This window comes from Chiroxiphia lanceolata, chromosome 4 (assembly GCF_009829145.1).
Source record: "Chiroxiphia lanceolata isolate bChiLan1 chromosome 4, bChiLan1.pri, whole genome shotgun sequence".
Classification (NCBI taxonomy): Eukaryota; Metazoa; Chordata; class Aves; order Passeriformes; family Pipridae; genus Chiroxiphia; species Chiroxiphia lanceolata.
This window is the reverse complement of record NC_045640.1, coordinates 38,428,265-38,444,924: the sequence shown is the minus strand read 5'-3', so window position 1 is coordinate 38,444,924 and position 16,660 is coordinate 38,428,265. Positions and strand designations below refer to the sequence as shown.

The following is a 16,660-nucleotide window of genomic DNA, read 5'->3' as shown; positions in this document are numbered from 1 at the left end:
ACAGTTCAAAAAACTTTCACTCAAACACACAGAGGCACATGCACACGTGGTCCAAACATCATCATTATTGCTTGTGTTGCTTTATTCATCCTTCAGGTCTCCTGTAATGGCTGGAGGTCTATTTGCTGTTAATCGGAAATGGTTCTGGGAGCTGGGAGGCTATGATCCAGGATTAGAAATATGGGGAGGAGAGCAGTATGAAATCTCCTTTAAGGTAAGTCATCAAGTCACCTTACAGAATACTTAATTTCTGATGTTATAATGATGCTTTTATTCATACTGACTTTGTCTTTTAACTAAAACTAATTTAATACAATGCCTTTTTTTGTTAGAAACTCCCAAGAGTTTCACAAAGAATTATGCCATAAACATATGCTCCAGAAGCCATACAAAAATCACACTGAGTGCAGTTCCCTCCAAAAATGTGATAGTTTGCCACCATCAAAGTCCTACCTTGTTCCTTTCATCAAGTCTTCTCCACTTACCTTCTCTCAGGTGCTGTGTTTATACTCAAGCATTGAGCATAAATAAACCAAGAGAGAACTATTACAGCAAGAAAGAAAAGGGCATCATTTTCTGCCCAAATCAACAAGTTTAATCATCTCTGGGGATAGGGTCCCATGGAGTCAGCTCAGGGAAATGTGTGGAAATGGAAAAAGAAAGTCATAGGAAGAAAGACCCCTTTCAGTAGCAGTGGATCACTAGAGCAGCTCAGCTGCTGTGAGCTGTTAGCTGCAGGCCAACTGTTCAAGAGCAGATTTTTTTTTTAATTGCATTTAAATTATTATAATAACAGATGGGGAACTGTCAAGTGCTCAGGTTAAGTACAACAAGCCATAGTATACCCTCATATCCTCTGTGTAGACGTGTATTCAAATCAGTTACATCTCGAAAGTCTTGTTACTTTTTGCATGTAAAACAGGCATTTGTATTAGTTCGATGAGGACTAACATGTCTAATTTTGAAAACTGAGTTAATTTTGTTCCAGTATACCCAAAGACACAAGAACTTTGCCACACAGTCTCTACATGCAAAGTTTTTCAATGATTTGATAGAATTTCATGACACAGATGAACTGAGTCAAACGTGTTTGAATATAGCTTGGAACTGAAATTAGAATTCAAATTTACCTTCAGGTACTTCCAGATTCTGTCAGTTTAAAGCTCTGTAAGTAAATTCAGTATGTCAGCCGTGACACTAATATCATACATCTTGCTGAATCTGAGTTTCAACAGCAATTAAAACAACAGTGCTGAGGCAAACCATACAGTGTGAGCCAACACTGGGCTTCCAGGCTGCCTTTACAGGAGTTACCAAGAACAGCAAAATGTTTTGCATTAACTGGCTTACTCTCATATTTCTCCAAATCATTTTTATACCTCAGCAAAATAAAACAAGAAGGCAGGGAAAACCCAATAGCTAGACCATATATTTAGAATATATTGATTTACCTTCTGTCTGTTTAGATTGTTTCAGAGGCAAATATAAGTAGTTACCTGTAGCTGTCATAATGGTCTCTGAACACATGATTTTATTATCCTATTTCAAATACTCCTTTTATTTATCATCACAAAGATTATACTTGTAGTGCTCTCCAGACTTTGTATAGAAACCATGGTAACACAACTGGAAATTGAGATACCAGATTGTCCCCGTGTGTTTTGTTCAACTGACGATTTTTTTTTGGAGGCAGCTCTGTCACATTTGGTCTCATTTCAGTCATATCTCTGGATCCATCTCATCAATATAATAATGACTGTAGGATCTCTGTCCTTTCTTACTAGTGTTAAAAGAAAAAAAATAGTCTCTAATGATGATTGCCAAATAGGAGTAACTAACTTCCCATTGGAAGAATTTAATAGATGTAAGTTTTAAAAAGACTACTGTTTGGTTTGGAATAACAAAAAAAAGGGAGAAAAATCATAGAGGTGGAAGGGAGAAACGGACAGGACTGGGGTTTATTATGTCAGAATCACCACTGTCACCTTGGGAAAGGTTTCTGCTTCAGCAGTTTTTACTGTAGCTATAGATTCAGTCATCTTAAAACTTATTTAACTGAGGACAAGTTAAATAAGCTAGCTAGACGGTTCAATTTACCAGATTTATTCACAAAACTTGGTAAGGTGGTGGACTTGCAAACTGTTACAAAGTCAGTGAAAAAGCCAAACAACCATACTGGTTCAATTTTTGTGGCTACTTGAGTGAATCTGAAACTACAATTTACTTTTTCTTAAAGTGTTACATCTATGGCCTGTGGAATTGTGGTAGGATGAGTGCCATGTGTCGATGCCATGTCTTACATTAATTTGCCTGGCATATAATTATTTCGAGTATCCTGCCACAAGAACATCTCTAACCACCAGATAGTTAGCTATTTTCACACATTTCTTCTTTGATTCAACTAATTCTTAAGTATTTTGTAAAAATATGATTGGTTTTCATTAAGAAATTGCAAAGAGAAGCTGATTCAAAATGTCCCACAATTGTGTGAAGTTTGCATATAGAGGACTGTTTCAGACTGATCTTTAATCTCAGAGATAGACACAGTGTTCCTTTTACATTCTTCGTATGTCGTTTTTAACTGTGAGACTCATTTGCACAAGAGCTGCATTATAAGAGTAAATCAGTAAACAGTATATCTGCTATAAATGGAGACTGTGCTGATGACATGACCTTCCTCATGTCAGATGGAAGATTGTTGTGTTTAATTCAAATACAGTGATGCAGTTATGGAGGAATGAATGTCAGAGCAAAAGCTCTGTGCTTCCTGAAATGAAGTAGTGTGTGATTCATCTTGAACTCGTTGCTCTGCTCTGTGAGCTGGAGAGAGGAGTGTTTGCAAACCATTTCCCAGCCTCAGTGATGCATTTTAAATTCTGTGGATTGATGTACAACTGTAACCATTCTGTTTAACATTTTAACAATATGTCCAGGTACTATAGAATCCAGGTAGGCTGTGGCATGTTGTTAATTAGCACTGCCAATGTTTTGCTGCAAAGGAAGGCTTTCAGGTATGTTCAGGAAGATTTTTCACAAGTATCTGTGTCAAGTATCAAATATCAAGTTTATATGTTCAAATTCAGTGGTGGCAGACATAGAATAAGTTATTTGGAGAATTGCCCAAATGTTGGAATGAACTTGACTTCACAGAAACATTCACATGTTAAGCAGGAAAAAGATCACTTAACAATCAAGATCCTCTTAAAGAAAAGCATCTTCTCAACCAAGAGCCTCTGCATTTCTATACCAGAGACATTCACAGCCATCCCCACGAGTCAAGTTACAGGAGTGTTTGCTACAAAGCAAATGAGACACCATGAATGTGAAGTGTGGCCTGTCATGGGGGGAGTGGAAGGCTTTTAGGCAAAGTTTATTAAAGAAGCCCTGCCATTGTGTCATGAGGTGCAGAAAGGATTCCCTTGCTTTCTAAACTCCTTCTCAGAGAGGAGCCTGGGTGCAGCTGGATCCAGTCTTAGCCTCAGATTTTATCAACCGTTTAAATTTAAGGAATTATAGATGTGCAAGCTCAAAGGAATTACTAATAGTAGCCATATTGCTTTATGAGTTCAATGCTAAGGCAGAGTTCAAGGACCAATTAAAAATTAGATTAGTAGGACAAGTGGAGGTTGAACCAGACTGAGGAAAGGTACTCAGGGCTGGGAAGCTTGGGGGGAAAGTGTCCATTTTGATTTTTGTCTCCAGCTGTTTCACTAGGTATGACCTGATGTGACAGACGCCAAAATTCTTTTTATGGGGGGGAGGTTGCATTATCTCATTGTACATTCAATAACTTTCTCCAAAATACAGTATGCTTTGTAATGTTTCCGTGACGTTTGGAATTGTGCCACAGCAGAAAAAGGAGCTTCCTCAAACTTCAGGCGTGTCTATTCCAAGTGCTGAGTGGTCAGGAACACACAGAGGCAGGTAAAAAAAAGAGTTGCTGCTTAAAAATTTGCTTGACCTTTATTTCCACACTACAAAACCAAACATATTTCTCTTTTGTTCTCTTCTTGCTTGCAAACATCACTGCAGAGGACAGCAGCAAGCATAGCACAGGGTGCCATTCCGATTAACTCGTGTTTCCAAATCAGCACACACATACACATTCAGTGGATGGTTTCACAGCCACAAACCATGTGTTTATTAAATTTGTATTAATTTTTATTAATGGTTTTATTAAATGGTCTTTATTAAATTTCTAAGTTTCTTAGATTAATTATTACATAGGAAAATGTGCAGGATTTTATTTTTTTGGCAGCATTAGGATCATTTTTTTTTAATTAAAAAGACGTATGACATCTTGCTGACGATACATGTGCTGGACTTGTGAAAGCTGGCAAAACACTGGAACTCACCTGATTAATAGCATCTCTTCTCAATAACAAGGGAAGCCACTATTTAGGAAATCCTAAACTTAAATTTCTTAGACAGATACAGCTTATATAGTAGTCACTAAAACATAGAGTAGTGAAAGATACTAACTTCCTGTGTTTCTTGAAGTTCCTTGTGGTGGGTTGACCTTGGCTGTATACCAGGTACCCAGCAAAGCTGCTCTGTCAGTCCTCTCCTCACCTGGACAGGGGAGAGAAAATATAACAAAAGGCTCATCAGTGAAGGTAAGGGCAGGGAGAGATCACTCACCTGCCACAGTCCGGTGGGTGGGGGAGTAGGACCGCAACACTGCACAGAGGAGTCCAACAAGATGGAAGGTCGGGGCGCAATGGCCATTTATTGAGGTAGAGCAGGGACTTATATAGGGTCTGGTTCAGGGGGGCTTGGTTACAGGGGAGGAACATGAGATTGGCATCTCAGGGTAAAACAGGAGAACACAGGAAAGGAGGAGGAACTTGGGAGGAGTTGGGCATTAGGAACCAATGGGGACTCACCCCACATTGCAGTACTTCTCAGCCAATCAATGCAGGATGAGCGGGAAAGTGAGGGATAAACAGCTTTTGGTGGGAAGACAGCTCTGGGCAAGCCCAGGCAAGTCTGAGGCCATACAAACAAATGGAATTAATACAGCCAAGTGGGGAAAGTACATCAAACGGTGCCTAAAACCAGGTATAAATGAGCAAGTCCATGAAATGGAGTCCCTTCACGCGCCATAAATGTCCCTCCATGCTTTAAAGCGTTCCCATTCGGACACAGGCTTCTCAGCACTCACCAGTTACTAACATGGGCAAAACTGACTTGACTTGGGGAAAAATTAATTTATTACCAATCAGATCAGAGTAGGGCAATGAGAAATAAACCCAAATCTTAAAACACCTTCTCCCCACCCCTCTCCTATTCTGCGGCTCAACTTCACTCCTTATTTTCTCTACTTCCTTGCCCTCAGGGGGATCGGGAGTGGAGGCTAAAGTCAGTTCATCACATGTTGTCTCTGCTGCTTCTTCCTTCTCAAGAGGAAGACTCCTCACACTCTTCCTCTGCTCCAGCATGGGATCCTCCAGGAGCTGCCAGTGGATATTTGCTCCACCACAGAACTCCATGGGCTACAGGGGGACAGTTGCCTCACCATGGTCTGCACTACGGGCTGCAAGGGAATCTCAGCTCCAGTGCCTGGAGCACCCTTCCCCTTCTTCTGCACTGACCTTGGGGTCTGCAGGGCTGTTGATCTCACATATTCTCACTCCTCTCTCTGGCTAAAATTGCACAGTAACTTTTCCCCTTCTTAAATCTGTTATCCTGGAGGTGCTATCACTATCATGATGGCCTTGGACAGCAGTTGGTCCATCTTGGAGCCAATTGGCATTGGCTCTGTTGGACATGGGGGAAGCTTCTAGTATTTTCTCACACAAGCCGCTCCTGTAGCCCCCCTGCTACCAAAACCTTGCCACACAAACCCAGTCAATCTTTTACACTGGACATTCCTTAGGCATCATAAGTCATACCTTAACAAAAACACCAATGGAGATCTCTCCTCTTGAAGCTAGTAACCTGTATCTAGAGTTGTTTTATCCTTATCCATGCCAACACATCTTCAGATTCTCTTCATCCCTGTTTTCCAAAACACACCTCCAAGTTCATTAATCCCTTTCTTTATCACCATTATCATAATCATTATTCATTCCCTCCACAGCTGTCAGTCTTGGCAGGAGATAGGGAGTAGGGGAACATTACCACTTGTCAGTGCAGTTGTAATCTATATGAAGAACTGACAAATGTGGAATACTGCGAGTTTTCTAAGAATTTTAGAGGTGCCGGTGAGTATTGTTGAAATACCCAGAGTCATCAGTTCCCAGTTTACACAGTACAATTTTAATATCCCTGACAGGAAATCCCACTACACCTCCAGTAAATGGTTTTGCAGTTTGTGAACCCGTTTGCAGTCAGTGATCCTATTTTTCAATTTTTTTTTTCAGTTAGCTGAACATTCTCACTACATATAAAAGTTCACAGGAAAATATTCTTCTTTTTCCTTTTCTTCTACTGCCAGATCTGTTCTTTTGGCTTCTGTTTCAATAAGAATGACTGAAAAATCCCAAAAGGTTTCTATAATCTTATTTTCTACAACTTTTTCAGCCTCATTGTGTAATACATTTCTCCTGTTTGTAGTCCATCCCTCTTGCACTAATGTGGAGAGCAGCAAGCCGTCGCCTTAGTACGAAATACTTTATATTCATCTTCCACCACTTTACTGGTTTGGTTTGGGGTTTTTCTGTTTGTTTTTTTCTGTCCATTCCAGTGTCTCTCACTGTTGTCTGTCTTGTTGCTCTCAGCAGCAGTGTATTTCTCAATTAGTTTTGAAACCTGATCCAAAGTCCATTCAATACCATTTAAATCCTTTGCATAATTTGCTGTATATTTATGTTCCTGTTCCACAGCGACACATCCTCCACTGCTCAAAAATCACGAGTCTCTTGCTACAGTAATTATGATTACAGTGTATGATATGGATTGGAGTCTCAGTCTTGTATGCACAGTATTTACATTTTCCAGATAGTCTTCTGGCTGGATCACTCATAAACCAGAGAGATAAGGCAGCAGGAGGGGAAACCACAAGAGAAGGCAGAATTCAATTTTAAAGACAAAGATGTCTTTAAAAGTGATGTGAAAAGAGGGTGATTCACCCAAAATCCCACAGGAGCTGTAGAACAGAGCCAAAAAATGCATCTGTGACATCTGAGCTCCAGTCAGGAACAAAGCCACATAACCACAGCTTAATTTCTTTTAAAGCTTGTGTTAATGCCTGCCTTTTGCTTTCAACCATCCCTATAAAGTGTTTTGCAACATTCTGTTGGAAGGAGCTATATAAAGATAAATTGTGAGATAGTATTTAGTTGACACATAAACTACTCTTCGTTTGATCTTTCCAAGCTGGAATTGCATTATTTTGGTTTCATCTTCAATTTTTATATGTCAGCTGCAGACCAGATTCATTGCTTTTATAAGAAGGAGACATTTGCGATCCTGAGAATTTCATTGCTTCTGATATCATTTTGCCAAATGTCCCACACCACCTGAATTCCTTGCATGGTACACTGGAGGTCTGTAATATTTAACACAGAAGTCATTCTCCAATTTCTTGCATTTAGCACATGTGACATAAAAATGCACATTTTAAAGGCAAAGTTACCAGAATTGATCTTCCCAGGAAAATATAAAAAATGCTTTTAATATCACTCTGAAGCTGAAAGATAAACAGGAACAGCTGCTAAATGTCCTTCAAGGCAACCCAAGATTCATTTCAATTACCCTGCACAGCATTCCTCAGGTGCACCATTTTCAGGTTTTATGTCTATCAAATATAAGCCTAACACTGTGTTATTTCCTCCCACTTGTTATTGCCTCAGCATATCTGACTTTTTGGTTTTTTTTTTTAGTTTCTTTTCTCCTTTTTTTTAACTATGCTACTGCTTTAGAGGAAATGTAGTATACGTCTGATTCAGTTCTCATTGCCTCAGTTAAAGTAATACTTGCCTGTATATATATTTTTTTTTCTGCTTTCTTGTCTTTTAAATTTATTCAGGGGTTGACCTTTGAGTCAAACTGCTATGCTGCCCACTTTATAAAGGCTAAGAAGCCTTGATTAATCACTGTAATAACTTGTCTAGCCTTTGAAATGACACCTTCATTTAAAAAACAAGAACAAATCCTAAGTATAGGTCTGCACTTTCATTGGTGGAGTGGATTGTTTGAAGATAGCCACAGAGAGGAGGTTCCCACTAAAAAAGGTACAGATGATGTAACATACAAATGAAGTATTGTTAGAAAGGTGAACAACATTATTTTAGCACTATAATTTCTGTGATATTTTACTATGTTTATGCACATGTTTTCCAGTGAATTAGCTGACATGAGATGAAACAGGTGAAGATTTCAAGATTTATTTAAGAGGCACATTTTACAAAATGGGGGTTTTTTAAAGCAAATGATCTTCATGTCCACATGCCCTGACTACATGCAAGATTGCTCTAGATACTAATGAGCTATTTTGGCATGGAGGCAGAGCATTCATTTGGGTCTCCATTCCCACCAATAAATCTCCTCCCTGAGGACTGTGCTCACTAGGAGACCAGATGACATGTCCTCAACGCAGAAATAGATACTGAAATAGGTACTTCATTTCATCAGCGTACAGGCTTCCACGTGGCAGAGTGATACCCAGGACAGCTGTCTTTGCTATGCCGTACTACTAACATGCAAAATTTGTCTCCTCAGCTGAGATGCTACCATGTACCAGAAGCTCCTATGCCTTAGTTAATTCTGTGATGGGAAGTGATAAGCAGCAGCTCCTATCTGACTGCACATGGGTGTCCATGGAACTTAAGGACAAAGCCCCACTTTTGCTGGTTTCAAGCCTTCCTTCAACATTTACACTAGTGTATTTAGGTTTGTTAGATCCTCAAGCATTTCTTTACCAGGTCTCAGCTGGATGCCATGGCTAACAGCTAAGGGCTAATACACAAATGAACCATAAGAAGCAGCTACCTAAATCACTTTGCAACTCAAGTCTTCACTCTAACTCATTTTTCTCCATTCACAGTATGAATAGCACAGTCAGTCAGAGAGGCTGAATTCCAGGAGCAAGCAGATATTATACCCACTGTAACACAATCAGGCAAGCGCAGTGAAAGAGGCCAAACTCTTGCCCATTTTCACTAATGTTTTAAATGAATGGAATTAATAATTTTGTTTTCCCGTGATTTCAAAAAGCCAGTAGCTACAGCCAGCTGGTGGGCAGGACAAAAGAGATGGAATATGAAATGTAAAAAAGGTGCAGAGATGCACATTGTTCTCTGCAGGCTTCATGCAGAATGTCAAGTATATGTGATCGTGTCATGTTTTCCAGTACCTTTTTTTAAGGGTCTGGTTACTATTGTTTCAATTCAGAGCATGTTAACTTATGGTTTAATTCTTTTCTGTATGAAACATGTTGATGAAACTTTCAGGTGCTTTCAGTTGCTCCTGTTCTATTCTGCTTTGGTCTCAGTCACAAACTTATTTCACGTCATTTTGCTCCAGAGTGCATCAAATACAGCTAAAATTCCCTCATTTATCTAGTGCACGGACCTAAATTCCCATCCAAATTCATGGAGATGTTTAGTGAAGCATCTTTATGTATGTCCACATGAAGAGATATAGAAAGGAAAAGCCCTCTCTCTTTCTCAGCTTTGGTTTGATTATTGTTTTAATTGGGTGGGAGGGGGTTGAGATTTTTTTTTGTTTGTTTTCAGTCGAAAGGCTGAAAGCTGAGATCAAGTGTCCCTTACGTGGAATAACAGTCATTCTGTTCTGAATTTGTGAGGGGAAAAAAATTAGTTATCCAGGATTAGGAAACAATTTTTATAATACTGATGTTTTCATTCTGAATTAATTTCAAATTCTTGTTGTGTGGTTTTAGGATACTTAAAAGGTTCTGCTTGGGAGGTTATTGTTTTACATTTCCCTGATTTGCAAAGTCAAATTGATTTTCTTTATAAAGTTATGAATGTTGTCAGGGTGCTACATAAGTCATCTAATAGCCATGTTAGAGCTCTGCATTACTGGAGCATAGAAAATCATGTCCATTGGTTGGATTCTTCTGACATGGCACATGACCTTGCTCTCACATACACTTGATAAAGCCTAGTCATCCTAGGTGAAGAATTGTGAAAAATTCATTACTTGCTGCCCATCAGGATACAACTTGATTTTTAGGACTGCGAAGTACTTGCTTTCAGCTCCCACCAGTTTTGACTGAGCTTTGGTTGCTCAGACCTGAAGCATCAGACCTATGTACTCCAGATAGTTCTGTCTCTTTCAAAGTGTTAATGATGAAAGGTAGTAGCATGTTCTTTCTCTGCCTGCATAAATTAGATCAGAAGGAAATTGATTTTTGTTCCCTTTTCTTTACAAAATGAAAAGCATCTTTATATAATGAAGAGCATCTTAATATTTGAGCTCTATGCTCAGTACTCAAAATATAAACCATATGTTTCGGAAAAAAATATTACTTCTGATTGATGGTTTGCTTTAATCACATAGCCTTCTTTTAAAATTTTGATCTCGTAGGTTTTAAACAACAGACACGATAAAGCCTAGATTGTGTTGCAGGAGGACCATTGGTAGATACTGGATTGGGTTGGAACTAGATAATCTTTAAAGACCATTCCAACCCAACCCAACCCATTCTATTCTAATCCAAGTATATTTTATAATTTTATTTTGAACATACTCTGCTTTTTACAGCGAGATTCAGGTTAGGACAGTCTGCCATGTTACCACAACCCACCTACCAGCATGCCAAGAAGGCCACCATGACTGTGGGAGGGGTCAGTACAGAACGATGTGTCATTTTCACATACACATTACTTAAAATGCCTTTTTTTGCCTCATTTTTGTCCAGGAATCATTCTTTCACTTGCTTTCTGTCTCCTTGTCAGGTGTGGATGTGTGGAGGTGGCATGTATGATGTTCCATGCTCTCGAGTTGGACATATCTACAGGAAGTATGTCCCATATAAAGTCCCTTCTGGAACCAGTCTAGCACGGGTGAGTAATTGGGTGTTGCTGGTTTTCATTTTCATTCCTCATCAGTCTCTTCATTTCCTGTGAAGCGGCTTCCAGTAAACCATTACAATGGAAAATGAATGTTTCTTTATTTTTCTGAAATGAGATGTGCAATTACTGCAGTTATTCTGCCTTTCAGAGATAAGATTGCCAGGAATAAAATGGAAGCTTAAAATTATAGGGTTGGACGTCTCAGCACAGAAGGACGTTTCATGCTGATTCAAAAGAACCTAGGAATAACCTAAGGCTTGCAGTTCTCAGACTGCACAGTGTTGTCAGTCATAGTTTTTATAAGCAGGACCAATTTGAATGCACATTTTCTTATCAGTCAGCAGAACAGGCTGAATCACATGGAAGGGATGTTTTCTGAGGCAAAAGGACTGAGTAACAATGATTTGAGTGACTGTCTGATTATTGTGTAAAACTTGATTGTGGAATACAGCCAGCTTGGAGCTGTGAGAGTGAGAAATTACAAGACCTCTAGACATTTCTCAAAGACTACTGAACGCATCCATATCCATGAGGGGCTTTTTGCTCAAGAGAAAATGTTCTATAACTTTCCCGAGATGTTCACGGGATGTCAAAAGATGGGAGATGAAGGGCACAGATGTAGCTTCCAGGCAGATACTCGTATTTTTTCATGCTTGAGTTTAATCTTTTCTGTTTTAAAGGAATTTTTTTTTTAATAAAATGGCATTAATATTAAAGTCTGCATATTGCCATAGGGTAATATTTTATGAATCATATTTTTTCTTAATAATGAAAATGTGGTATGAATAAAAGAATGAATTTCTTGCTTTAAGGCGGAGATATCCATGATTTCAGCACCACAGGACAAGGCTTGCTGTACTAACTGCAGCAGAAAAAGGAGGCCACCTGTGTTGTTTGCCTGACAGCTGGCTAGACAGAAAGAAGGATTTGCCTTAAAAGAGCATCACACAATTAAGTAATGGGCTTAGTGGTGGGAATAAAAACTGTATTGAATAAATTGTGAGATTAGTATCTTCCCTCAGTATAGCTCTGTGTACTATCAGAGTTGCACCATCCAGGTTTTTGGACTGCCTGAATTAAACTGCTTTATTTATGATATCCCCTGCAAAAATCACACACAGCTCAAAATAAGAAATTCAAACCTCATTCTCTGGTTTTTTTTTATTACAGCACATAGTATCTCATTAGGGAATATGCTGTCTCATGCATTACCTGTAGGAGCAAAATGCAATAATTTCTATTTGGACTACTAGCATCTTGTGTGGTTCAGCACTTAACTGCCTTTCATAGTGGCACTGTGAGTGCTTAGAACCATCGGGTAGCCACAGTTTGCAGCCTCCCTGTACTATTTATTTTAGCTTGATTTCAATAAATCACTCATGAAATATTACTGAAAAACATTCCCAGTTATAAAAATTATATCTCTGCCCAGACAGACTGACCACCCTCTATCTTGTGGGGGAAGATCTAGTGGTGGGTCTTACCCTTCCCATTCAAATAATGGGTAGCTTTTTCTGTCTTGTGGCAGTCCAAAACATGATGCTTCAGTAAATTTATGTAAATTTATCACTAAAAGAAACTTTGAATTCTCAGATTCAAAGGTTCTTTCCAGTACAATATTCTTTACACTGTATTGAGGCTTCCTAGGGAACAAGAGCATCTGTATGTTTTCATGTTTGGGGCTATCTCAATAAGAAGACAAGGTAGAGACTTTTGTCCCTGACCCATCAAATTGTGTGTAGTTTTAAGCCTAAAAATATTCTCTTTCTCTCATCCAAGCCAGCAAAAGAAAATCAAGGACAGATTAATCTTCAGTGTGTCAATCCCTTTGATTAATACCATTTGTGTTCTAAATAAAATGCCCTAAATGGAGCTGTTAGCCAAAATAATATTAGGGAAATATGCACAGGAGCGGCCTGGATATCTCAGCTGTCTACACCTTATGAGTATTTTATCTAAAACTTCCCTCTAGTTCAAATATATAATGAGTAACACACTCAAGAATATCTGGAAGTATTCTCCCCAGTGCCAAAACAGTACTTTTCACTACTACATAGTTTCCACAAAGGTTTTTACTAATCCTTTCCCATGCTGTTTAAAGGAGCATGCGAGAGATGCAGTTCACAAAGGAATGAGCCCTAGAAAGCCCAACTGTGATTGTATCAATGATTGCAAATGCCCTTCTTTAATCAAGGGAGGATTTCCCCTTGTGCAGCTTCTGCATTAACTATTCACGGATTTTCCCATCCTATCCTACAACACCAGCACAAGGGATATGGAGACTGGAATTAGGAAGAGAACAGAGCTTCTACACAAATTCAGGCATAGCCGAAATCATGCCATGGGTTTTCTTTCAAGTTGTTTCAGCTTATGTTTGTCCTTAACAAATAATCCTTAAAGTGAGCATTTTACCTTCCCTTGGGATTTCACCTGTCTTTGTCTTTTAGCAGCAAGTTTCAACACACAGTTTCAGCTAGCTATGTAACGCTTGACTAACCTAGATGTCTTTCTAGTGAGCCGTGGCCTGGTGTGAGGATCACATATGCTTTATGAAATGAGAGAGCTGTCAAAAACTTTGTTCTGCCTCCCCATCACTAAATAGCCGTCAGTGTACCACACACTATGTATCATGACATCATTTTTCTGTGTCCTTCTTATCTATTGTTCAAGATCTGCAAAGCTTATCCATATTTGTTGCTGCCACACCCCCCATAAATTGAAAAGCGTACACATATGAAACACTCTGTTAGTAAAGTTGTTCGGTGGTGCAGAGCAAAAGTAAAGCAAGCTGTAAACATGCATAGCAGATTTATAAAACAGATTCTGACAATCAAATGCAGAAAAAAAGATGAATTTTTTTTCTGGAGATGTCTTAGGCTGTTGTTGCTTGCCAAAAGCAGTCAATGTTCCATTTACATGCAATTGCAAATAAAGAAATATAAATAGACACACAGATGTCAAAACCGATTCCGCTTTATAACCTGGAAGCACCACGTAATTATTCATTCATTTCAAACCTCTGCATAAAACTGCAGTGACTAATAACTAATTTTGCCTGTTTGTTTTAGGAAAGGCATGTTTAGAAAGCAAATCCCCCAAGTTTCAAACTCCTATGCAAGTCCTAAAAACTTGTGAATTGTTGTACTGGATTATTTTAGTTGCTTTGTGGTATTTCTAACTATTGCTTCCCTTTTAACAATTCTAACTAAGCCATTTTCTCTTAGCTAGTTACCTATGAAATTAGACTTCAGAATATTATTTGCATTTTCTTTTAGGTGTATCTCAGTTTATTATTTGTTTTCTTTAGTTTCCTATTTGCTTTTTGGTTGTTTTTTGCTATTTGTGGTTCTCTAAAGGCCATAGGAAATACATCAATAAAATCTCACCCTACTGTAGGATATGCAGAGATGAACTCAGTTTCAAAATATATCCACAGAATTTTTTTGCAGATTTTTTGCACAGCATTTTAGCATTAATTACAGAACACTGGCACATTAGGCCTTTCTGAAGGGAAGGGCAGTCTCACTGAATTTCAAACTGGTTGCTAACCCAGCAACATAGTGAATCTTAAGTTGAATTCCTCCCTGCATGCCAGGACATGGGATCCCAGAACACGGTGGTCCTCTGACTTAACAGGCACAAGCACAATGACATTTCTGTCATTACACAGTGTCACTAAATTAGAACTTGCACGAGTTTGGGTTCAGGAATTCAACAGATAAAAGTGGTTTCAGACTCCTACCTGAACCATTTGTTTAGCCTTTCCGTGTGGATTCAAAAGGGATCTTCAAAGAAAATCACTGTAGCTACACCATCTGGTGCTCTGACCATATTTGCATTTTTGACAGAGCTTCCTTTAATACTGTGACTAGTGTGGTCTGATTTTTTCCAGCTGCAAACAGTATTTTGGAGTTTCTTAGAATGGTCCATGAACGTTTTATATTCAGTTTGCAGGCAGGTTAAAGAACCAAGGAGAATCAGTTAGGTAATGGCTATGTTTTTTCATGACCGGAGTGCAAATGGATAGGTGTGGCATGCTGTTCAGAGAGCACTGCTGGCACTTTAGCAATCACCTCTGTAGCACAAAGGACTGCAACAAAAAGTCAGTTATGATTCAGCAGTCACAGTAAGCAGCTGCAACGTCAGCTTGGGACAAGCAAATTATTTAGGAATCAAGCAAGTATCAGTTTCTTGCAACAGCATATTTATAATATATGATAACTGTGATTCACAGTGCAGCTTTTAAGTTTCCATTCTAACCTTTTTCATTTAAGAGATTTAAAAATTCATCATTAAAATTAGTTAAACCAAGTTCTCAAGCAAAGAATTTACCAAAGAAAATATTTAAATTAATATCCTTGAGTCCAGCAAGACTTTCAACGCTGTCTCTCACAATATTCTCAAAGGCAAACTCAGGAAGTGTGGACTGGATGAGTGGACAATGAGGTGGATGGCATGCTGGCTGAATGGCAGATCCTAGAGGATTGTAATCAGTGGCTCAGGGTCTACTTGGAAGCCTGGCACTAGTGGTGTCCCCCAAGTTTCAGTACCAGGCCCAATATTATTTAACTTATTCATCAGTGACTTTGATGAAGGGGCAGATGCCTCCTCAGCAATTTCACTGACTGAGCACTGGAACAGATTGCCCAGAGAGGTTGTGGAATCTCCCTTATTGGAGATACTCAAGAACCATCTGGACAAGAACCTGTGCAATGTGCTCTAGGATGACCCTGCATGAGGGAGATTGGACCATATGACCACTGTGGTCCCTGCCAACCTTACCCATTATGTGATTCTGTGATCATCTAATCCTTGAAAACAAAAAATCAAACCAGTTTTTTTGTGCTTTTTTTTTATATTTTCTCTAGTCTGAATAGAAGTTTTGCTTTTAAATTAATAAATGCAATAGGACAGACAGCTCAGCTATCCAAAAGGAACACAAAGAAGATGGACAACATTTTTGGACAATAACAACATCAAAGTGGTGGTAGCTACTTTTCAGAATTTGTTCTGTAGGCTGCAGGTGAAGTGAAACCCAAGTTACAAGACTAGAAGAATCTGTTTTGAGTCAATCCCCTAAACTCTTCCAGGCTTAGCTGCAGGGATGGACTATGGTCTGTATGCGCCCACAGGGTATGGGTCTGTAAAGCAAGCGTGGTAGCAGCCAGAAAATTTGCAGAGATGTTCTTACAGCATCACCGTTTTCCACAGCTTCCCCACAGACACAGAGCTAGAGTCAGGCAGTGTCTTTACCAGTACCAGGACCATTCCTGCCCTCCAAGCCCCTCAGGCTGGCCTCAAGTGAGCCAGAGGTGTAGCCTTTAGTTAGTGGACTGGGATTTTTTGTATTTTTTCCCTTTTTTCCAGCACAAAGATCTTAAATTGTTATTTTTGTGTGTGGTGGAGATGCAAACCTTCAGAGAGAGAATGAAATCCTGGATGTTTTCAGATGACATCTGTGGAATTTCAGTTCTAGGTATTTGCAGACTACAGGCTGAGAATGAATAGTCTCTTGCTTCTCTGCCAGCTGTGCTAACTCTTAGAAGATTTATTTATATACATCACCTAGTTAGAATACTGTCTTCTCTGCAGAAGCATTTCTTTTATGCCTGCAGACATTTCTTTATTTAGTAGGGATTTTGTTGTTGATTTGGGTTTTTTTTACAGAAACACAG

General features: G+C 39.0%; 1 protein-coding gene across 3 annotated transcripts in view; it reads left to right on the top strand.

The window, feature by feature from the left end:
• GALNTL6 (polypeptide N-acetylgalactosaminyltransferase like 6) overlaps positions 1–16,660 on the top strand; it is a 465,365-nt gene that overhangs the window by 412,931 nt on the left and 35,774 nt on the right. For all 3 annotated transcript variants that reach the window (XM_032685192.1, XM_032685194.1, XM_032685195.1), the window contains 2 exons: positions 97–214; positions 10,869–10,976. In XM_032685192.1, coding sequence (XP_032541083.1) covers positions 97–214; positions 10,869–10,976 — 226 coding nt within the window. The remainder of the gene's footprint in view (positions 1–96; positions 215–10,868; positions 10,977–16,660) is intronic.